This window comes from Hemitrygon akajei, chromosome 4 (assembly GCF_048418815.1).
Source record: "Hemitrygon akajei chromosome 4, sHemAka1.3, whole genome shotgun sequence".
Lineage (NCBI taxonomy): Eukaryota > Metazoa > Chordata > Chondrichthyes > Myliobatiformes > Dasyatidae > Hemitrygon > Hemitrygon akajei.
The window spans coordinates 152,889,939-152,914,909 of NC_133127.1; the positions used below are offsets into that span (position 1 = coordinate 152,889,939).

Genomic DNA, 24,971 nt, shown 5'->3' on the forward strand with positions numbered 1-24,971 from the left:
AGATCCCTAAGAATCACCCTATAACATTCACTTAAGGTAAAGGAACCCTTAGGAGGCAGTAATCATAATATGATGGAAATCACCCTGTAGTTTGAGGAGGATGAATTGTCTTAAATAAGTTCCAATGGCATTGTCCAGAAGATCTTTTGCTCTGGCTTATTCCCTTTGTTCTTGCAACACAGATCAGCTCCCTGTAGTTTAACTCCACCATTGATGCAATTTACAAACAACTGCCTTGTTCACTGAAACTCGTTCCCATTAATACTGATCCATCACATCTCCTTGGGGTTTACCACAGAAACTTTATCAGGATTGGTCATGCAACCTTTAGGTTAAATCTATAACTCAAATTGAATGTTATTTCATGTTTAAAATGACTACTGTCTTTGCTCTTTGCAACTGAGAGAAACAGCCTGAGATGTAATTATGATCCATGTAATTGGTAATCCTATTTAGGATTTCATTTGAAAGAGCTTTTATTATGTGCAAGTGAAATCATAATTGTTCTTCACTAATTCTATTCTTACTGAAATTAATATACGTTTAAAGTTCATTTGTTTAAAAATGTGATGGATAAAACATGATTTACTATTCAAATAATCCATTATTTCTCTGAATAGTTTTATTAGATATTTACTAATATATTAACATCAGTTTTTCATGCCATAAATCTGATACTAACTCTGGAGCAACCATGCAAAATGCTGGAGGAACTCAGCAAGTCTAGATGCCCCTTTTCTTTCCAGTCCTGATTTCCAGTCTCAGCCCGAAACATTAACTATTTCTTCCTCTACATAGATGCTGCCTGACTTGCTGAGTTTCTCCAGCATTTCTTTGTGTGTTGCTCAAGATTTCCAGCATCTGCAAAATCTCTTGCATCAATGATTTACCAGTACTAACTCTGTCAGGTTAAGATACAACTAGGCTAAATCTGCCAGGTTGGCTGTAACAAACAAGAGAAAATCTGCAGAAGTTGGAAATCCAAGCAACACACACAAAATGCCGGAGGAACTCATCAGTACAGGTAGCATCGCTGGAAAAGAGTACAATCGACATTTCAGGCCAAGACCCTTCAGCAAGACTGGGGAAGAATGCTGAGGGGTAGATTTAAAAGGTGTTGGGGGGGGACGGAGAAACACAAGGTGATAGGAGAAACCAGGAGTGGGAGAGATGAAGCAAATAGCTCGGAAGTTGATTGTTGAAAGAGATACAGAGCTGGAGAAGTGGTGGGGGGGGAATATAATAGGAGAGGACAGAAGGTCATGGAAGAGAGAAAAGGGAGGTGATGAGCAGGCAAAGAGATAAAGTGAAGTAAGTGAAGAAAAAGGGGATGAGGACTGGTGAAGGAGTGGGCAGGGGGGCCATTACTGGAAGTTCGATAAATCAATGTTTGTGCCATCAGGGTGGAGACTACTCAGCCGGTATATAAGGTGTTATTCCTCCAACCTGAGTGTGGCTTCATCTTGACAGTAGAGGAGGACATGGATAGACATATCAGAATGGGAATGGGAAGTGGAATTAAAATGGGTGGCCACTGGGAGATCCCAATTCTTCTGGTGGACAAAGTGTGGCTGCTTGGTGAAATGGTCTCCCAATCTACGTCAGGTCTCACCGATGTACAGGAGCACCGGTCACAGTAACTGACCCCTACAGACTCTCAGGTGAAGTGTTGCCTCACCTTGAAGGACTGTTCGGGGCCCTGAATAGTAGTGAGGGAGGAGGTGTAGGGGCAGGTGTAAGATTAGCTGTAAGGATGCTATAGTTTCATAACTAAGCAAAAAGATTCTTTCAATCTTCAAAGTTCTGAGCTACCAGCAGCAGGGTATGATTATTCCTCTCAGGAAGCAGGCATGATCCTTGTCACTCAGCACAGTGGATACCATGAGCGCCTGTGAGGTCAGTGATGCGCGATGTTCCAGCATAGCCCACATTAGCAGTGATCCTGCCAGAAGTACCAAGTGGATCCTTCTTCAGATGAGGCTCCAACAATCACAGAAGCAGTCGTCAGACCATATAATTCAGTCTGAATCTTATCAAAAGGCTGAGGCAATGGAGAACCCAAGGTGTATAAAGCCAGACAATATCCTAATCGCCTTTGCATGTCATGTCAAGAAAAAGGAGGGAAAGCCATATCTGGTTAATATTCAACCAATCAGTCTGCCCCCATCATTAGAGAAGTTCTTTCAAGTGACACAGTAATGCTTGTTTCAGGGACCACTTGACTCCACATCTCAATATGGCCTTAATCCAAATGTTAATTTTATTTTTATTTAGAGATACTGGACCAGTAGGCCTGTGCTACCTGATTGCACCCTGTGACCAATTAACCTATGAACCTGTCTGTCTGTGGAAAGTGGGAGAAAACTGGAACACCCTGAAGAAAATGTATAAACTCCTGACAGACAATGGCGGGAATTGAACCCGGGTCACTGGCGCTGTCATAGCATTACTCTAACCGCTAGTCCACGTTGCTGCACCATGATCAACCAACGTTGACCAGACAGCTGAAGTGCAGAGGTGAGGTGAAAGGAAGCTTTTGACTGAGTAGGATGTCATTGGCTTTGGTAAAACTGTTGGCCATGAAGGAATTAAAATATGGAAGAAAATGTCAAACTTGAATGGGTCTAAGTCAGTGGAAGTAGACAAACCAGATGTCTTTGATCTTGCCATGTGCTTGAAGGAATGGAGGCTGCTATTTTGTGAACTATTTGATTAACTGATTCTTGTTCTGGGATAACAATCAGAGCAATTGAACCTGGACACAAGGACCTTCTGCTAATGATCTGCTAAACCTGAGATCATTTTCGGATAAACTGTTTATTGTGTGTACATTTGGCAAATTGGTAGGGGTAATCTAATTTTCTCGGCGATCCGGTTTGACTGGTTTGAAGCAGAGTTGAATAGAACAAAAGAAGTTGCCTAAGGCACGAAGTTGTGTAGCTCTTGGCTACATCCAGTGGGAATCAAGGTCAGTCGGACGACCTTGAGCCAACACGATTGAAATACAACATTTGAACTGATAAGGAAAGAGTATAAGAATCAGGGGCTTTGAATGCAAAGTGGCGAAAACTCCCAGATACAATTGCAAGGAAGACCTCCATGCCAGAGGCTGGGAGAAACTGGATCAATTATTTGGCCAATGGGAGATCCCCTGTATCGGTGTTATAAATTGGAGAAGCGGTCTGAGTGAGTGTTGGTATAGAGGGAACAGTAGAATTCATGTTTAAGTTGTTGGCCTGGGGTCAACATAGTTACATTGTTGTTTGTGCAGAGACAATAAAGTGCGAACTTCGATTAATTACAAGTTGTGTAGTAAAGTACCTAACCTAGATTTTCTACTTGCCTGGATGATCACGGATCCAAAACTCTCAGGAAGCTTAACATCCTCCAGGTCAAAGGAGCTCACTTGGTGAGCATCCCATTCAACACTGATACATTCATTCCCTTCACCATTGGTATACTGTAACTACAGCAAGTGTACCATTTACAAAATGCAAAATACATTGCAATTGCTTCAGGTTATCTCATCAGTACATCCAAAATCCATGGCCTCTACCACCTTGGAAACACAAGGACAGCTGGCACAAAGAAGGATGAGAGGAGATCTGATTGAAACATATAAGATTATTAAGGGATTGGACACACTGGAGGCAGGAAGCATGTTCCCGCTGATGGGTGAGTCCAGAACTAAAGGCCACAGTTTAAGAATAAGGGGTAGGCCATTTAGAACAGAGATGTGGAAAAACTTTTTCACCCAGAGAGTGGTGGATATGTGGAATGCTCTGCCCCAGAAGGCAGTGGAGGCCAAGTCTCTGGATGCATTCAAGAGAGAGTTAGATAGAGCTCTTATAGATAGTGGGGTCAAGGGATATGGGGAGAGGGCAGGAACGGGGTACTGATTGTGTGTGATCAGCCATGTTCACAGTGAATGGCGGTGCTGGCTAGAAGGGCCAAATGGCCTACTCCTGCACCTACTGTCTATTGTCTATTAAAGGAACACCACCACCTGCATGTTCCATTCCAAGTTACACACCACCTTGGCTTTGAAATGTAACACTGTTCCTTCACTCATACTGAATCTAAATCCTGGAATTCCCTACCCAGTTAACACCATGGGAGTATTTTCAGCTAAAGGACAGCAGTGATTCAAGGGGATGATTCACCATTCCTTCTCAAGGATAACCAGGGATGGGCCATTAACGCTGCCTTGCCAGGAGCTAGGCATCCAGAAAAAACTGTTTAAACAAAGAATGCATGCTAACAACTTTCTGAAAAGTGGTTCAAGCTCATGACCTACAAGAAACCAATGATAAATGGATCACTAACATACCCACATTAAAGAAGAGCTTGTGAATATTCTGGTGGGCCTGCAACTAATGAATTTAATACCCCGGCTTTGTAAGAAATATATAAATATATATATATATATACAGCAGACAGCAAATCTCTCATTCAATCTTGAGATGTCAACTGTGTATCACAACATACACTCAGTGACCACGTTTTTTAGGTACATATATACACCCGTTTGTAAATGTAAATATCTAATCAGCCAATCATGTGTCAGCAATTCAAGCATAAAAGTATTCCCACACCGGTTTGTATGGTGCTTTTTCTTTGCTCTAGATTCCAACATCTGCAGACTCTTATATCTCCAGCAATAAATTATAGATCATTGTTTTGCACTTCAGTCTGGTTTCCAAAATGAAGGAAAGACGTGAAGATGCAGAAATGTATGAGGATGTCAGGGGTGAAGAATGCTGGTTATGAGACAAAGTTGGAAAGGCCAGTTTGTTTTCTTTGGGACAAGGAAGTAGGAATCTGAAACTCTGAAAAATTGGTGATGGGGCACCTTTTTAGCTTAATGAGCTGAGAAGAGGGTTTCAGTATTCTTTTTTGGCTGGCATTGACACAATAACCTCATAGGCCTCCACCTGAACTGCACTTTCTCTGTAGATATCACACTTTATCCTGCATTATGTTATTGTTTTACCTTGTTCTACCTCAATACATTGTGTAATGATTCAATCTGTATGAATAGTCTGCAAGACAAGCTTTCTTGGAACATGTGACAATAATAGACCAATTCTAACTCCTATTTGAGGAATTGAATGTTCTATGTTCTGTGTCTGTTAGATAGTTTTAAAATAGGCGAGTTAACATTCACACCCTAAGCTGAAAAGCTAACAATGACTTTCTGATATAAGCCCTAAAACACAGTCCCACATTCTGGAGATATGGGTTTAATTGCCACTCTCTGTTGAGATCCTTAATTTAGTCAAATGATGCAGACTTGCTTAGTGGATGGCAGACGTTTCCCTTCAATGACGAAAAGGAGGTTGTCATTGAATCTTACTGGCCAACTGGGATCAGTAGAGACATTGGAACACTGCCTACAGCCTGAAATAAAATGAGCAGATGTCCAGAAAAGACCAGACCAAGGGATGGAAAATGGTCCCTAAAATACAAGCGGAATGAGCAAAATAAAATACAATGTAGACTATCGTGAGTATTATTTAATGTCTGTTGTAAGGTTGCTTACCTTATAGTGGAATAAGAAGATCCCAAAAAAGAGGCTGTAGAGGTCTGCAGTCAGAATGGCAAGGTTGACCGAGGTGGCATTACTGAGCTTCATCACGATGGGTAGGAAGCTGTACCAGCCAAACATGCAGGCAGCAAATGAACTGAATAATAACACTGTGAGAAAAGAGACTCAGAATGATGCACATGAACATAATCTCAGTATTCTACTGCAGGTGCTTAATGTCCAATTAGATACAATACTATTGAAGTCCTTCTCCATCATTTTGAAGAAACCATCAGTTGGTTCTCTTGCTATCAGGGTGGCAGGAGTCTACATATTGATCAGTTTGTATCAAGCTTGCTAGCTTGATTTGAAATAAAATTGGTTGCTTATTAAACTTCACTCCAGGGCAGTATACCTTACCACTGATCTTACTGTGAATATACAATCATAATAATGATCACCTTCAACAAATCAAGCCATAAACTCAACTTTAATTTTTGACCATTATTATTGTCTACGTAACATCTTCTGTGCTACTGACAAAGAGTTAATTTGAATGCAAATAGGTCCTTTTAAATTGTCATGTCCTGGGTTTCCAGATAACATCCCCCTATTGCAACAGGTGAAAGAGTATTAAAATCAACTGCTCTATTTTTACATTCAGAGAAAGATTGGGTTTCTATCCACTTTATGCTTTCCTGATCAAGTAACTTCTTGATTTCAAAATTTGTCTCATTGCTTTTAAATCCCAACATGATTTTGCCTCATCCTATCCCCATATTGTCACTCCACTCTTTAAGAAAGGAAGAAGGCAGCAGAAAGGAAATTATAAACCAGTCAACCCAACCTCAGTGGTTGGGAAGATGTTGGAGTCAATTGTTAAGGATGAGGTTATGGAGTACTTGTTGACACTGGACAAGGTAGGACAAAGTCAGTATGGTTTCCTTCAGGGAAAATCCTGCCTGATGAACCTGTTGGAATTCTTTGAGGAGATTACAAGTAGGATAGATAAAGGGGATACAGTGGATGTTGTATATTTGGGCTTTCAGAAGGCCTTTGACAAGGTGCCACACATGATGCTGCTTACCAAGTTAAGAGCCCTTGGTGTTACAGGAAAGTTACTAGCATGGTTAGAGCTTTAGCTGATTGGAAGAAGGCAGTGAGTGGGAATAAACGGATCCTTGTCTGGTTGGCTGCCAGTGACATGTAGTGTTCCGCAGGGGTTGGTGTTGGGACCACTTCTTTCTATGCTGTATATCAATGATTTAGATGATGAAATAGATTACTTTGTTGCCAAGTTTGCAAATGATATGAAGATTGGTAGAGTGGCAGGTAGTGTTGAGGAAACAGGTCGGCTGCAGAAGGACTTTGACAGATTAGGAGAATGGGCAAGAAAGTGGCAAATTAAATACAATGTTGGAAAATGCATGATCATGCACTTCGGTAGAAGAAATGAATGTGCAGACTATTTCTAAACAGAGAGAAAATCCAAAAATCTAAGATGCAAAGGGACTTGGGAATCCTTGTGCAGAACAGCCTAAAGGTTAACTTGCAGGTTGTGTCGGTAGTGACGAAGGTATGTACAATGTTAGCATTCATTTCAAGAGGTCTAGAGTACAAGGACAGGGATGTGATGCTGAGGCTTTATAAGGCACTGGTGAGGCCTCACCTTGAGTACTGTGAACAGTTCTGGGCTCCTCATCTAGGAAAAGATGTGCTGGCATTGGAGAGGGTCCAGAGGATGTTCACAAGGATGATTCTGGGGATGAAAGGGTTGTTAGACGAGATATATTTGATGGCTCTGGGTCTGTACTCACTGGAATTTAGAAGGATGAGGGAGGATCCCATTGAAACCTTGCGAATATTGAAAGGCCTAGATAAAGTAGATGTAGAAAGGATGTTTCCCATGGTGAGGGAGTCTAGTTCAAGAGGGCACAGCCTCAGAATAGAGGGGTGTCCATTTAAAACAGAGATGCAGAGAAATTTTTTTAGCTGTAGGGTGGTGAATTTGTGGAGTTTGTTGCCACATGCATCTGTGGAGGCCAGGTCGTTGGGTGTACTTAAAACAGAGCTTGATAGGTTCTTGATTGGATATGGCATCAAAAGTTACAGGAAGAAGGCTAGGGATTGGGGCTGAAGAGGGTAATATAAAGGATCAGCCATGATTGAATGGTGGAGCAGACCAGATGGGCCAAATGGCCTAATTCTACTCCTTGTCTTATGGTCTTATGGTCTTATAATCTGCTCCAATATTCCATCCTCCAGAATCTCTATACTGGCCTCCTAATCATCCTAAAAATAATTGATCCGTGACTGTGTACAGTACTGTGCTTTTTATTGGCAGAATCACAATCCGAATCAGGTTTATTATCACCAGTATGTGATGTGAAATTTGTTAACTTAGCAGCAGCAGTTCAATGCAATACATGATAGCCCAGAGAGGGGAAAAAAAGTAAATTAATTACTTAAATCAAGCAGTCAAAAAGTAAATGAAATATATATATATATATATATATATATAGTTTTTTAAGTAGAGTAAAAACAGTGCAAAACAAAAATTATATATATATATATTAAAAAGTGAGGTTGTGTTCATGGGTTCAATGTCCACTTAGGAATTGTATGGCAACTTCTTTGCCTGCAATTCCTTTCATAAAAATTCACTTTTAAACAAATGTGCATGATTCATTCTGCTTGTAAAAAAACTGTTCTGATTTCCAGTAAAGCTCCTCTAGGATTAAACTCAACTGCTGAATATTTCAAGCCTTTTCTCTTCTTGTCGATGTTGCTAGAAACAATAATGTGTATGTATGCCTCCAATAAATGCATCAATATTTTCTCGTGGTTTTATGAAAAGCAACCATTCCATTTAAATGCCATTATGTACATTTGGGGCTATCGTATTGTCAAAAACGATCACTATCGTCTTAAGAAGACTTTAACTTCTAAGGAGGAATTGATAGCATTTGTATTTTGAATTACATTCATCTATTTAAATTTATGTGTGTTTCTCTCCATGTAATACCGCCTTGGAATGTTGGAAAGAAAAAAACCAGAAATTGCAACTACATAATTCCAATGAGAATAAATTACTGCATAAGGGCTGTGCCTTCCTCAGTGTAAGCAGCATCATTACTTCAGCTGTGTAGTGCAACAGTTAGATACCAGAACAGTCTTATACAAATCTGTGGCATTTGTTAAATCTTTGAAATTACAGAAGGAGAAGCAACATTGAATGCCTATTTTCCCTTCATTTTCAGCAACAAAAGCTGACTAATCTTGGCACTGGATTTTCTTGGTGGACAATTGAAACAGAGATGAGAAAATGGGTGTCTCAGTTCTCCTTTCGCTCTTGCATTATTCAGAAGGTACAGATTAACTGAGAAACAGCGTTGGCCTGACTGTGATGCCAGAAACTCATGATTTAAATTTGCATCACATCCTCATATGTGATGTACTTGAAGGTTGCCATGGCTCCAAAAAACTATAGAGTAGCTGAGATTTACTTGTTTCAGGAGAACAATCAAGGATATTAGAGAAACAAATCAAAAGCATCAAAAAGGACAGTCCTGTTCATAGAATTTAATGCATTTCATTAAAGATAAACATAGAAGAGGGATTCCTTTTCTCAGAGCCATAGTCACAGTATACACTCAAAAATGCTTTTGGAATAGTTCAGTGGAAATGTTTAGATGGCAAATTTTAACATAAATGAAAGCTTACCGATTTGCCAGTTCCAATTAATGTTTGCAATTTCATTGTGTTCCAGAATGCCTCTACAACAGAGAAAAAAATATGAAAGTTTGCTTTTAAAAGAAACACCAGAGATACAAGACTATTCAAAGAGATACAGAACACTACAGCACAGAAGTAGGCCTTTCAGCCCATCAGCTCCATGCTGAACTATTGTTCTGCCTAAACCCATTCACCTGCACCCAGATTATAGCCCTCCATACCCATCCCATCCTTGTATCTCTTCAAGTTTCTCATTACTGTTGAAATCTAACCGACAAATTCTTGGCCCAAAAAATTGACTAATTGGTTCGCTTCCATAGATGCCGCCTTACCTGCTGAGTACCTCCAGCATTTTGTGTGTGTTTGGTTTGGACTTCCAGCATCTGCAGAATTTCTTGTGCTTATGCATTTAAACTTACCTGAATAAACACTTGCCCACAGTGTCGCCTACTGAGAATTGGAAGCGAAATTTGGTTCTAGTTGGCCAGTGTGGGCAGAATGGGACAAACAGATTTCCTCTTTGCCGCATAGTTACATGGTGGTTGAGTAGGATTCAAGAAATTTTCATTTATGGGTTCTCCTATTCTGAAAATTGATTTTGTTCCCCATTGCTCACTGTCTCATATTTCAGTAGCAGCTTGTAATTTACACAGTTTATTGGAATATTGAAATAATATTTGTCCCGCTTTTACAATCTAAAGCAGTGTGAAGAATGTCATTTTCAAACAGCAAGAATTATGCACATTGTAAACCTTTTCAAAACCATGAAACAATTCTCACCATCAAGGAGATCTTACAACAAATAAAAAGCAGTTTAAGCCCCGGCCACCGAATAGTAACATTACAGTGGTACAGGCAACAAACAGAGAAATATCTGAGGCGTGTAAGAATGGAACAGCAGTTATTGTGGGGAACTTTAACTTGCACATAGACTGGGTGAGTCAAGTTGGTCGAGGCAGTCTTGAGGACTTCATAGAATGCATCCGCGATAGCTTTCTTGAACAGCATGTTACTGAACCTAAAAGGGAACATGTTATCTTGGATCTGGTCCTGCGCAATGAAACAGGTAAAATTAGTGATCTTGTAGTTAGGGATCCTCTTGGAAAGAGTGATCATAGTATGATTGAGTTTCTCATACAAATGGAGGGTGCAATAGTTCGATCGAAAACCAGTGTGTTATACCTAAACAATGGAGGCTTCAATGGGAAGAGTGAGGATTTGGCTAATGTAGACTGGGAACACAGGCTACATGGTGGGATGGTTGAAGAACAGTGGAAGACTTTCAAAGAGATTTTTCATGGTGCTCAATAAAAGTATATTCCAATTAAAAGCAAGGACAGTAATGGTGGGGAGAGCCAGCCTTGGATAACTAATGAAATAAAAGAAGTCATCAAACTAAAAGCTCATGCATAAAAAGTCACCAAGAGTAGTAGGAAACTGGAAGATTGGGAAAATTTTAAAGACCAACAAAGAACCATTAAACGGAGGAAAGGGTAGCTAGATTATGAAAATAAACTAGCACAAAATATAGAAACGGAGAGTAAAAGTTTTTTATAATTATATAAAGCGGAAAAGGGTGGCTAAAGTGAACATAGGTCCCTTGGAGGACGAGGAGGGGAATTGGTATTGGGTAATGAGGAAATGGGCGAGGCTTTGAATGACTATTTTGTGTCAGTCTTCATGGTGGAGGACACATCTAACATGCCAAAGAAAGATGTTATGGATGCTGTGGGAGGTGAGTACCACAATGCAGTAGCTATGACTGAATAGATAGAGCTGAGCAAACTTGTGGCCCTGAAGATAGATAAGACCTCTGGTCCTGATGGAATGCATCCCAGGGTACTGAAAGAAATGGCAGAATTTATAGTAGAGGCTTTGGACTCTGGGCAGGTCCCGGCAGATTGGAAGATGGCGAATGTCATACCAAAAAAGGATGTAGACAAAAGGCAGGTAACTAGGCCAGTTAGTTTAACATCTGTTTTTGAGAAAATAATTGAAGCTATAATTAAAGAAGAAATAATGAGATATCTGGAAAGAAATGAATCCATCAGCCAGATGCAGCAAAGGCAGGTCCTGTTTGATAAACCTGCTGGAGTTCTTTGAGCGCACTGGATAGAGGGAAACAGATGGACGTTAGTTACTTGGATTTCTAGAAGGCATTTGAAAAGGTGTGGCATAAAAGACTTATCCATAAGATAAGGATGCATAGAGTTGGGGGTGATATATTAGCATGGATAGAGGATTGGTTAACTCATAGAAGGCAGAGAGTTGGGATACATGGGTGTTTGTCTGGTTGGTAATCAGCGGTGAGTGGTGTGCCACAGTGGTTAGTGCAGAGCCCGCAACTGTTCAGGATATAATTAATGGTCTGGAAGGGGGGACTAAGTGTAGTGTATCTAAGTTTGCTGATGATACTAAGTTGAGCAGAAAAGCAAATTGTGCAGAAGATACGGAGAGACTGTAGAGACATATAGATAGGTTAAGTGAGTGGGCAAGGGTCTGGCAGATGGAATACAATGTTGGTAAATGTGTGGTCATTCACTTTGGCAGGAGAAATGAAAAAGCAGATTATTTTTGAAATGGTGAAAGACTGCAGCATGCTACTGTGCAGAGGGGCTTGGGAGTGCTTGTGCATGAATCACAAAAGGTTGGTTGCAAGTGCAGCAGGCTGTCAAGAAGGCAAATAGAATAGAAACATAGAAACCCTACAGCACAATACAGGCCCTTCAGCCCTCAATGCTGTGCTGGACATGTATTTACTTTAGAAATTACATAGGGTTACCCATAGCCCTCTATTTTCCAAAGCTCCACGTACCTGTCCAGGAGTCTCTTAAAAGACCCTATCATATCCGCCTCCACCACCATTGCAGGCAGCCCATTCCACACACTCACCACTCTCTGCGTAAAAAAACTTACCCCTGACATCTCTGTACCTACTTCCAAGCACCTTAAAACTGTGCCCTCTTGTGTTAGCCATTTCAGCCCTGGGAAAAAGCCTCTAACTATCCACATGATCAATGCCTCTCATCATCTTATACACCTCTATCAGGTCACCTCTCATCCTCCATTGCTCCAGAGAGAAAAGGCCGAGTTCACTCAACCTACTCTCACAAGGCATGCTCCCCAATCCAGGTAACATCCTTGTAAATCTCCTCTGCACCCATTCTATAGTTTTCACATCCTTCCTTTAGTGAGGCGACCAGAAATGAGCATAGTACTCCAAGTGGGGTCTGACCAGGGTCCTATATAGCTGCAACATTACCTCTTAGCTCCTAAACTCAATCACACAGCTGATGAAGGCCAATGCACTGTATGCCTTCTTAATCACAGAGTCAACCTGCGCAGCAGCTTTGAGAGTCCTATGGACTCGGACCCCAAGATCCCTCTGATCCTCCACACTGCCAAGAGCCTTACCATTAATACTATATTCTGCCATCATATTTGACCTACCAAAATGAACCACCTCACACTTACCTGGTTTGAACTCCATCTGCCACTTCTCAGACCAGTTTTACATCCTAACAATGTCCCGCTGTAACCTCTGACAGCCCTCTACACTATCCACAACACCCCCAACCTTTGTGTCATCAGCAGATTTACTAACCCATCCCTCCACTTCCTCATCCAGCCATTTATAAAAATCATGAAGAGTAGGGGTCCTAGAACAGATCCCTGAGGCACACCACTGGTCACTGACCTCCATGCAGAATATGGCCTGTCCACAACTACTCTTTGCCTTCTGTGAGCAAGCCAGTTCTGGATCCACAAAGCAATGTCCCCTTGGATCCCAAGCCTTATTACTTTCTCACTAAGCCTTACATGTGTTACCTTATCAAATGCCTTGCTGAAATCCATATACACTACATCTATTGCTCTACCTTCATCAATGCGTTTAGTCACATCCTCAAAAAATTCAATCAGGCTCGTAAGGCACGACCTGCCTTTGACAAAGCCATGCTGACTGTTCCTAATCATATTATGCCTCTCCAAATGTTCATAAATCCTTTCTCTTAGGATCTTTTCCATCAACTTACCAACCACTGAAGTAAGACTCACTGGTCTATAATTTCCAGGGCTATTTCTACTTCCTTTCTTGAATAAGGGAATATTGGCCTTCATTGCTAGAAGGATTGAATTTAAGAACGGGGAGATTATGCTACAACTGTAAAGGGTACAGGTGAGGCCACACCTGGAATGCCACATACAATTCTGGTCTCCTTACTTGAGGAAGGATAAAGAGGAGGAAGTACTAGCGCTTTTAAGGAATATAAAAGTGGATAACTCTCTGGGTCCTGACAGGATATTCCCTAGGACCTTGAGGGAGGTTAGTGTAGAAATAGCAGGGGCTCTGACAGAAATATTTCCAAATGTCATTAGAAACGAGGATGGTGCCGGAGGATTGACGTATTGCTCATGTTGTTCCGTTGTTTAAAAAGGGTTCTAAGAGTAAACCTAGCAATTATAGGCCTGTCAGTTTGACGTCCGTGGTGGGTAAGTTAATGGAAAGTATTCTTAGAGATTGTATATATAATTATCTGGATAGACAGGGTCTGATTAGGAACAGTCAACATGGATTTGTGCGCGAAGTTCATGTTTGACAAATCTTATTGAATTTTTTGAAGAGGTTACGAGGAAAGTTGATGAGGATAAAGCAGTGGATGTTGTCTATATGGACTTAAGTAAGGCCTTTGACAAGGCTCCGCACGGAAGGTTAGTTAGGAAAGTTCAATCATTGGGTATTAATATTGAAGTAGTAAAACGGATTCAACAGTGGTTGGATGGGAGATGCCAGAGAGTAGTGGCGATTAACTGTTTGTCATGTTGGAGGCCGGTGACTAGTGGTGTGCCTCAGGGATCTGTACTGGGTCCAATGTTGTTTGTCATATACATTAATGATCTGGATGATGGGGTGGTAAATTGGATTAGTAAGTATGCAGATGATACTAAGGTAGGTGGCATTGTGGATAATGAAGTAGGTTTTCAGAGCTTGCAAAGAGATTTAGGCCAGTTAGAAGAATGGTCTGAACGATGGCAGATGGAGTTTAATGCTGATAAGTGTGAGGTGCTACATTTTGGTAGGAATAATCCAAATAGGACATACGTGGTAAATGGTAGGGCATTGAAGAATGCAGTAGAACAGAGTGATCTAGGATTAATGGTGCATAGTTCCCTGAAGGTGGAATCTCATGTGGATAGGGGGGGTGAAGAAAGCTTTTGGTCTACTGGCCTTTATAAATCAGAGCATTGAGTATAGGAGTTGGGATGTAATGTTAAAATTGTACAAGGCATTGGTGAGGCCAAATTTGGAGTATTGTGTACAGTTCTGGTCACCGAATTAGAGGAAAGATGTCAACAAAATAGAGTACAGAGAAGATTTACTAGAATGTTAAAAAACACAAAATGCTGGCAGAACTCAGCAGGCCAGACAGCATCTATGGGAGGAGGTAGTGACAACGTTTCAGGCCCGAAGGGTTTCGGCCTGAAACGTCATCACTACCTCCTCCCATAGATGCTGTCTGGCCTGCTGAGTTCTGCCAGCATTTTGTGTTTTTTATTTATTTTCAGCATCTGCAGATTCACTCGTGTTACTAGAATGTTACTTGGGTTTCAGCACCTAAGTTACAGGGAAAAATTGAACAAGTTAGGTCTTTATTCTTTGGAGCATAGAAGGTTGAGGGGGGACTTGATAGAGGTATTTAAAATTATGAGGGGGATAGATAGCGTTGACGTGGATAGGCTTTTTCCATTGAGAGTAGGGGAGATTCAAACAAGAGGACATGAGTTGAGAGTTAGGGGGCAAAAGTTTAGGGGTAACATGAGAGGGAACTTCTTTACTCGAAGAGTGGTAGCTGTGTGGAATGAGCTTCCAGTAGAAGTGGTAGAGGCAGGTTCGGTATTGTCATTTAAAGTAAAATTGGATAGGTATATGGACAGGAAAGGAATGGAGGGTTATGGGCTGAGTGTGGATCAGTGGGACTAGGGGAGAGTAAGCGTTCGGCATGAACTAGAAGGGGCGAGATGGCCTGTTTCCGTGCTGTAATTGTTAGATGGTTATATGATTATACTGGCTTTGTAGGCAGTGCAGAGGAAGTTCAATAGGTTGATTCCAGAGATGAGAAGGTTAGACTATGAGAAGAGATGGGACTGCACTCGCTGAAATTCAGAAGAATGAGAGGAGATCTTATAGAAACATATAAAATTATGAAAGGGATAGATAAGATAGAGGCAAGAAAGTTGTTTCCTTTGGTAGGTGAGACTAGAACTGGGGGACATAGCCTCAAAATTTGGGGGAGTAGATTTAGGATAGGGATGAGGAGGAACTGCTTATCCCAGAGAGTGGTAAATCTGTGGAATTCTCTGTCCAATGAAGTAGTGGAGGCTACTTCAGTAAATATATTTAAGACAATGTTAGATAGATCTTTGCATAGTACGGGAATTAAGGGTTATGGAGGAAAAGGCAGAGAGGAGTCCATGGCCAGATCAGCCACGATATTGAATGGCGGAGCAGGCTCGATGGGCCAGATGGCCGACTCATGCTCCTATTTCTTATGTTCTTATGTTCTTCTACCTTAAGAATGGGGCTTGAGCTGTTTTGCAACGGAATGAACTAAACACAATTAATTCAGATTCTAATATCATAAGGAACGTTTTAGGTTCTGATTCATATCCTCAAGTACTACAAGGTCTGACTTACCTGAGCAAACAGCATTTTTCTGAGATAATCAATAAATGGTTAAGAAATGAGATACACAATATATTAAAACAGTCAATACAATTTGCTGGATTCCTCAAAATATATTAGTGAAAATTTTACTGTTCCCATTTTTTGTATCCTATCAGTGTGCTGTTCTCTATATTTAAAGATTGAAATATATTGCTTTAAAATAAACTAAATTATTTCTAACATTGTGCTTGTATACAATGAATATTAAACAATGCCATTAAATTGGATACAATTTAGGAAAAAACATTGCTATTCCTTACAATTGTATACCACTAAAGAGGGTTGCAAACAGGCCAAGCATCCCCAGAAATTCCTCTCTGCTAAAGTTTTTCACAATGAATTCTTCACATACATTCGAAATTCCATAGAGAATAGCACCCGCCAGAACAAGCAGGTCTCCCAGCAGTTTATTGATACCTATTAAGAACAGAGACAAATAAAAAATTAAGGTAAAACACAGATATTTTATTGGCATGGATTTATGGTAATAATTCAGAATGTGTAGCCATTTTATATCCTTACTTAACTAAAAATAAATTCTGAATATATAAAATAAATTTCAACAGAAATATTTCAGTCAATAAGCTCATTTAAATAAGAATTTAGTTCATCCCTTTACTATATTGCTTATGAATCACCAGACTTCTTAAAACTTAAGTCTACATCCCATTTGAGACACATTACCCATCTTAAGCCTTTCACAATTGTGCACTATTTACTATCCACAAGGCAACAATTAATCATCTTACTCAGTTGAACTTTCCTATAAGCACCCCCTCCCCAGAAGTACAAGAATAGCTACCACAAGGGAACTTCAGCTCTTTGAAATTTCCATCCAAGATACACAATATGAAAATTGGCCTTCATTATCACTGGTTCAAAATCCCGAAGATCCCAATCTACCAAAAGAAATTATGATAAACACAAGAAAGTCTGCAAATGCTGGAAATCTAAAGCAACACACACAAAATGCTGGAGGAACTCAGCAGGTCAGGCAGCTTATATGGAAAAGAATAAACAGTCGACATTTCAGACCGAGACCCTTCTTCAGGACTGAAAAGGAAGGAGGAAGATGGCAGAATAAAAAGGTGGGGGGAAGGGAAGGAGACTAGCTAGAAGGTGATAGGGCTGGAGAAAAAGGAATCTGATGAGAGAGGAGAGTGGACCATAGGAGAAAGGGAAGGAGAAGGGGACCCAGGAGGAGATGATAGGCGATAGGCAGGTGAGATGACTTGCCTTAAGGAGAAATCTATATTCATGCTATCAGGTTGGAGGATGACCAGGTGGAATATAAGTTGTTGCTCCTTCACCCTGAGGATGTCTCATCTTGGCACAAGAGCAGGGCATGGACTGCCATGTCATGTTGGGAATGGGAATCAGAATTAAAATGTTTGGCCACCGGGAAAAGAGTTAATGGACAAGATCAGACTAAAATAAAGTTCACATTTACAGAATGAATGCGAGAAGAACAACAACAGTTATGTACTCATTTCTGGAGTAAAAAAAAACACAAAAGCAGAATGGATCTAAACATGGTCAAACAGAGAGGAATATTATTACATCTGAAGATGAATCATATAAAGTTTTCAAGAAAATGAGCACACTGTTTTGGAAGCAGATTGCTTTGCAAGATTGATTTATAAAGTGTTAAAGGAAATTTGCAAGGAACATAAAAGCTGATGTTAAAAAATCTGCAAATATGTAAAACATGAAGGATTTATTAAGAGAAATGTAGGATCTCTACAATATCAAATGGAAGAATTCATAATCAGGAGCAAGTGTCAGGACAATTAAACAGATACTTTGTCTTCATGGAAGAGAGCACAAATAACTTTTTAGAAGTACTTGAACAATAACAAATCAAAGCAAAAAAAAGAAGTAATGGAAATTAATCAGTAAATAAAATTAGTGCTAGTGAAATTAATGGCACTTAAAGCTGTTAAGTCCCTTAGGTCTGATAACCCGGACCCTTGTGCACTAATAGAGGTACTGTGGAAGTATTGTACAGAATGCAGTTTTGTCTTTTACAAAATTCTCTGATCATGGGACAATTCCATCAGATTGGAAGGTAACAATAAGGAGAGAGCAAACAGGGAATTACAGATTAGTTGGCCTAATGTCGGTACAATGAAATTCACTAGAATCTATTACAATGGAGATGATAACAAAACACTTCTCAATTTTCAATGGAATTAGACAAAGTCAACATGGAAGTGGTGTTTGATGATGAAGGGAGACGCAAGTACAATGAAGATTTCCCCTGCTGATTCCTGGGAGGTACAGATTGTCATATTCAATGTGTCATAAAAATAAAGAAAATCATGGTGACTGAGTGAGATCTAAAATAGAGCAATGGCTGAAAAAATGATGCAGCAATGTAAATCAACAAGAAAAAAAGACAGTAAATTTTGAAAATCTGAAATAAATTACAGTTTTGGGAATACTGAGCAGATCAGGCAGCGTCCATGGAGCAAGGAACTGTTAATTGTTTCAGATTAAAGAGCTTTTATCGAAGTTTATACTGTGAGTGTAAATTGCAGAGGAAGATGGGAGGGTAGTGAAGGGAACACAAAGGAAGGTCTCTGATAGGATGAAGGACAGGAGAGATAAAGCAGATGTCTGTCTGAAAGAGGCTGGTAAAAGCTCATTAAGCAAAATACTGGAGACACTCAGGTCAGTCAGCGTCTATAGCAGCCTTTCTCAACCTTTTTGTCCTGGAGGAATCCTTGAAATAATTTTCAGCCTCAGGAAACCTTGCGTAAAAATTATTACATCAACAGCTGATGGTATGTTAGTGTGATGAGTAAGTTGTAGATGTAATAATCCAAAAATAATTGTCAATGCCCTTTTGAGTAGAGAATGAATTTTTAGCCAACCTTTCTTGAAAAAAATAACAGGTAGATAAGAGCTTACCTTTCTTGAAATAATTCTCTTTCTTTCATAAATTTAAAAGCTCATAATGCAAACATAATGTTTCTGTTAAATAACTGGCTTAAGCCAAAATGGGATTTATTTTTTTCTAAAGGTAGGCTCAGTAGATTTAAATTAAATAAAGGTTGCAAATTTGTTTTAATTAATGCTATTTACAACATGAAAATATATTGGCATTGTTAAATAGTAAAGTTACTAAAAACCAATAGTCAAAACAATGCAAATAAAAATATAGCCTAATATACAATTTCATACAAGTCTTTGAAAAAACATTTTCTTACTAAGTGACATGATCAGGCTCAAATATAGGCCTAGCATGTGAAAGCTGTGCTTGTTTTTTGCTGCAATTCCGGGTTGCATAATACTCAATTCTGGGTTGAATTTGAGATAAGCACACACAGATTTCACCTCCAAGTGAAATGAAATAATTTCTATCCTTGCTCTTGATGCTTGTTACACAAGAAAAAGCTTGCTCACACATGTAAGAAGTTTGACTGCAGCAAAATGTTCATTGCTTTCTTATGAATGGGAGGATACTCTTCTTTCACAGAAATCCAGAACTCGTCAGTAATTCTCATCTTGATCAGACAGCAAGCAAGTCAAGTCAAGTCACTTTTTATTGTCATTTTGACCATAACTGCTGGTACAGTACATAGTAAAAATGAGACAACGTTTTTCAGGATCATGGTTTTACATGACACAGTACAAAAACTAGACTGAACTACGTAAAAAAAAACAACACAGAGAAAAAAAACACACAGCAACTACACTAGACTACAGACCAACCCAGAACTGCATAAAGTGCACAAAAGAGTGCAGGCATTACAATAAATAGTAAACAGGTATTGAGGAGTTTGATAGCTTGGGGGAAGAAACTGTTACATAGTCTGGTCGTGAGAGCCCGAATGCTTCAGTGCCTTTTCCCAGATGGCAGGAAGGAGAAGCGATTGTATGAGGGGTGCGTGGGGTCCTTCATAATGCTGTTTGCTTTGCGGATGCAGCGTGTAGTGTAAATGTCCGTGATGGCGGGAAGAGAGACCCCGATGATCTTCTCAGCTGATCTCACTATCTGCTGCAGGGCCTTGTGATCCGAGATGGTGCAATTTCCAAACCAGGCAGTGATGCAGCTGCTCAGGATGCTCTCAATACAACCCCTGTAGAATGTGATGAGGATGGGGGGTGGGAGATGGACTTTCCATCCAACTGCACACTGCCATACTGGGCTGAGAGACCTCTAACAAGATTGCTAACGGGGCTGCTTGGTCACTGCAAACGCGAGCATCACTCATCGGGCTAAGCTCACAAAAAACAATGTTTTTTTTTTAAATCACGATATCTTGAGGAACCCCTAGCAACCTAGGGTTCCACAGAAAAACCCTGATCCATGGAAATAAATTAACAATCAATGCTTCGGGATGAGACCCTTCAGCAGTTCTGATGGTCCATAGATATTCTGCAAGGTCAACTACCACTCATTGAATTGACTTGCATCCCAGCAGTGAATGGCTGGCTTTAAGTTTCTACCACTAACTCGTTGCATTGTTTTTGCCCCAATACCGTCAAAATATGTCTTGGAATAACCTTCAAGATCAACCATGCTCCTTCCTAAGGATAGATGACTGAAACGCTTGAACACAGATGTCATTCTCCATAGTGACATGTGTCAGTCAGGACTTGAATTTAAACTCCCGTTGTTTCGTAGTACACTACTTTACATCACAGACGCAACACAAAGGAATTCTGCAGCAACTGCCATGTTTATAGTATTTTACAGATTCCCTCTTTGAGACGACTTTTGGAGGAAGCTGGTCTCTCCTTGTCAGTATTTCTTTATCAATAACACTGTATCTTTCACACTGTGTTTAGAATAGCCAAGTGTGTCCTTCTGGCATGAGTAGCACTTGATCTCTGTAAATGAGCAACGTTGATGAAAATGACTGGTGGTACCTCTGCAGACTGACTTGTGTCCCTTAAGGTCACATGATGCCCCCCCCCCCACCAGTTTCTGGATCAAAGCTTTGGAAATTGGATCTGTGGCTGGCGAAGGATAAAATTCGCTGGCATTTTGAGTCGCCATCCCAATAGAAGTCCTGAAAGCTAATTAAGAGTGAGAATTTCTTCTCTTCAACTATTCAAACTTACTCACAATTTAAAATCTGCCCGAATTTACATTGTGGTGCTGGTTTTCTCAATGCAGATATGAACGTTCACAATTTTGCCTTATTCAGATTAAGTGTGATCAGTATACAGTCCTCGTTGTCTCAAACATTGGTTGATTTAAATATTTTAACCTCGATATTACCTCTGCAAATGGGATTTCTTCAGCTTTCTGTAGAACTCCTAAGTTGGTGAGCATGTGATCTGCTCACATGTGGTTGCCTCGTTGCAGTTGACATGTCAAAATCCAGAAGCTTCCACATATGAATTTTGTTTTCAATCCACTGACTATTCCCACAGATTCATCACACCACCAATCTTAACCCCACCATTGAAAACATCTGCACTCTCAGAGATTAGAGCTCCCCCCAAACTTCAGGATTGAATCAAAACATTATCTTCAGCAGGCTTCTTGTATTTGTTCCACCGCTTCAATTGCTTTCTCAATTTGCACATTGTGTCCATTGTCACATCTGTTTAATATTGTGCATTTAGTAAGCCTCGTCTCCTATCGTACTTCTTACCAAAAACTAACACTTCATTCTTTTCTTTTTGAATATCACCTAGCATGTGTATGTCTGTGAACTACTGATTTTTTAAAATATTTTCTTCACTATTTACCGCACCTTCTGCTTTGTGTCAACTAGAAAATTCAAAATCAAATCCTATTCCACAACTATAAGTAGGTTATATATACCAGAACAGCACTGGCCATAGCATTGCTCCTGCATCATCACACTCTCTGCTTTCTATGCCTATTAACTTTGCATCCATGCAGCCATATAAAATTCATGAATACAGTGGTAGTGGCAACATCATCAATATGTTCTCAGCAGGTTTCCTAAAGCATTCAACAATTTGGTCAAATACAGTTTTCCCTGCACAAACCCAATAGGTCAGCAGTTCCCATCCTTTTCAATGCCATGGACTCCTATTATTAACCAAGGGGTCTGTGGACCTCAGACTGGGAAGCCCTGCAATAGCTCTTCTTTGTTAGTCAATAATTGCACAAGAGGCAAATTTAGGCCATAAACACAAAGTACACTGCAGATGCTGTGGTCAAATCGACACATACAAACAAGCTGGAGGAACTCAGCAGGTCGAGCAACATCCGTGGAAATGAGCAGTCAACGTTTCGTTTCCACGGATGCTGCCCAACCTGCTGAGTTCCTCCAGCTTGTTTGTACGTGTTAAGTTTAGGCCATGAACTCTAGAGTTTCTGCAGATGCTGAATCTTAAGTATGTTCCTGTTTCCATCAGCTTCTTGCTTGGTGTGTAACTGCCAGCTTCATTTTTCTCCTTTCTTTTGAACAAGAATGTAACATTTGTAATCTTCCTGTCCTTTGGTAGTTTGTGAAATTGGTTAATTATTATCACATACTGACATGCAGTGAACCATGGCCATTAAGGATTTGGAAAACTATGCACCAATGCCTCCACAATTTTATCCCTATTGCCTTCAGAAACCCAGGATATATCCTCTCGAGAGTTCTCATTTACCATGACATGGTAAAGTCCTCTGATTTGGGAAGCACCATGGCAAAGTACTCAAATCATACGACTCTGAGCAACCTTTTCACCTTAATATCTGTGGAATACCTTTCTCATCTTTAACCATTTATACTGCCTCCCCTTTCATTTCCTTTTTAATTACCTTCCATATTTACTATTGCCGAACTGACATTTACTACATGCACCACAACAGAGTGGAACTCTGGAAATGACTGCCTGCTGAACGAGAGATCAGTGATTCTCTGGATTTTGTTAGTCTGTTTCTGGTTAGAGTAGAGATCACCTCTTACAAGTGATAAATATTGCCATAAAATCAACTCCTAGACTCACCACGATCAACTGAATAAGGCAAGAGGAATTTCTCAAAATTTTTCCTTCCAACTGCCTGGGGTTTTAGCTGTATGTTAGATAAGGTGGGCAATGTATTTAATATAAGATAACTTATATATTGTAGGAAGTCTTATGACTTGGAAGTCCTTCGCTCAGTTCATACCCATGCAATAACAGTTCACACTACGAAACATTTCACACAGTTCTACATATTGCCAGGCCTCCTGCACCAATTTGTCTTACCTGTTCTTTGATCTTTTGAACTCAGAAAATCTGCACAAACCATAATCCCAACGCCCAGCAAACTCATTAGAACAGCTACAAAATGGACGGCTTTGTATCTTGAATGTAAGATGAACCATGATAGAACCATTACCACAGGAATGACAAAGCAATCTAGGAGCTAAACATGGATAACAAGCACAGATTAACATAGTGCATTTATAAACAATCAACCTGCAAGAACCTACAGAGAATGTGTGTGTTTTATCATTTAACCATTTCTTCTTTCTAGTCCTACTGATTCAATGCCCATTGAATCTAACAGGTCACATTGAAACTAAGTGGCAAACAATACGTCTGCCCACATTGAGACCTGGAAGTATAAGGTTTTGCTACTTTTATTTGCAGTCTAAACCACTTAAAATCCAATGGCTGGTATAGTATCTGAACATCCTTTGTTTGTCATTCCATTCTGATGAGATTCAAGTTGCATTTTATTGGCAATCCACTGATTTAAGAAGGTAAGGACTTTGAGAAAGACTTATGCTCGCTTAAGTCTGATGTGTGACCATTGTGGTTATAGAGGTGTTATTTTACAAGGATATGTTTGTCTCTATCTTTTCCATGTTGGTAATTCATATGGTCAGAACATGTAATTTCGGGCTTTCTCATATTTTATATCCTACCTATACCTTTATTCTAAAATCAAGAACCTCCACCAGATGAAAGTATTCCAAATGGCCAATTGGGCTCTGGTTTGTTTCTGAGAGGTACGTTCATTGCAATTGTAAATACTGGCACCATACTATTTGAAACTATGCAATATGACTTACTGCTACAATTTTTTAAAACTCCATAAACTTAATCTTCTCTTTAATTTCCAAGTGTATAGCACAATGGGTTTCTAACTCAAAAAGAGTAGAACTGCTGGAATGTCAATCCCACTCTGCACTGAATATGCTAATCTTATCCAAGGTGGCAGTGACAATACTCCCTCACCATTGAAATAGGAAAAATATTCCAGTATTCCCAATCTGGATAGTTGAAAAATGTACAAATGCATACAATGGTTGAGTAACCAGATAGGATTTAGATTAATGCCCTTTAGCCCTAAGAAACCCCTGCCATGGGATCTCCACCTGAATGATCTGTCAGACTGTTATTCAGATTCCGTAAACTACATCTGGATGTGACTTAGTGAAAAAACAGACATAAGTGTTAATCGCATACCGACCCACAGCCACCACACAGGAAAACATAGGATATGTTCGGATAAGGAAAAGGTTGGGTGCATACCTGAACACTTGTTAATGTTGTATACTGGTAAGCTTTGACTACCATATAATTTGCTTCAACATCAATGAATCCCAGCAGAAGATATTTCCACCATTTTGCCTTTAGTATTTGTACTAAAGTTTCATTGCCTGATTGGATAAAAAATAATACAGCACTTCAACTTTGGTTACAATTACTTTAGTATTATTCTGAATGCTCTGCTGACTCAGAACACTTCAAATAAACTAATTTTGTTCATAACTTACCCTGTCTAAAAGCCAATATTCCAGTGTAAACCAGGAACAATAGAAGGTAATTGATAAAGCCCTGAAGCATTGGAGTGTTGACAGAAAAACCATCTGCCAAGTATTGACTGCTGATTGCAGTTCCGCATAATAACATGGATAATCCTTGACCAAGGAGCAAAATCTTCAGTAGATTCCTAGAATAGATCAAGATTTCTGGTTAATACATTGTAATTTGGCCACATTGAAGCCAATTTGTAAGGTGCGGTAAGTTTTATAGAGACAAATGCAACAATGAACCCCAATAAACATA

The 24,971-nt window shown here is 39.8% G+C and overlaps 1 protein-coding gene across 3 annotated transcripts in view; it reads right to left on the reverse strand.

The window, feature by feature from the left end:
• LOC140726803 (solute carrier family 35 member F2-like) overlaps positions 1-24,971 on the reverse strand; it is a 44,007-nt gene that overhangs the window by 14,007 nt on the left and 5,029 nt on the right. For all 3 annotated transcript variants that reach the window (XM_073043650.1, XM_073043649.1, XM_073043648.1), the window contains exons 2-7: positions 24,680-24,855; positions 24,435-24,562; positions 23,160-23,319; positions 16,247-16,403; positions 9,251-9,303; positions 5,543-5,697 (exon numbers count right to left, since the gene is read on the reverse strand). In XM_073043650.1, the coding sequence (XP_072899751.1) occupies positions 5,543-5,697; positions 9,251-9,303; positions 16,247-16,403; positions 23,160-23,319; positions 24,435-24,562; positions 24,680-24,855 (829 nt within the window). The remainder of the gene's footprint in view (positions 1-5,542; positions 5,698-9,250; positions 9,304-16,246; positions 16,404-23,159; positions 23,320-24,434; positions 24,563-24,679; positions 24,856-24,971) is intronic.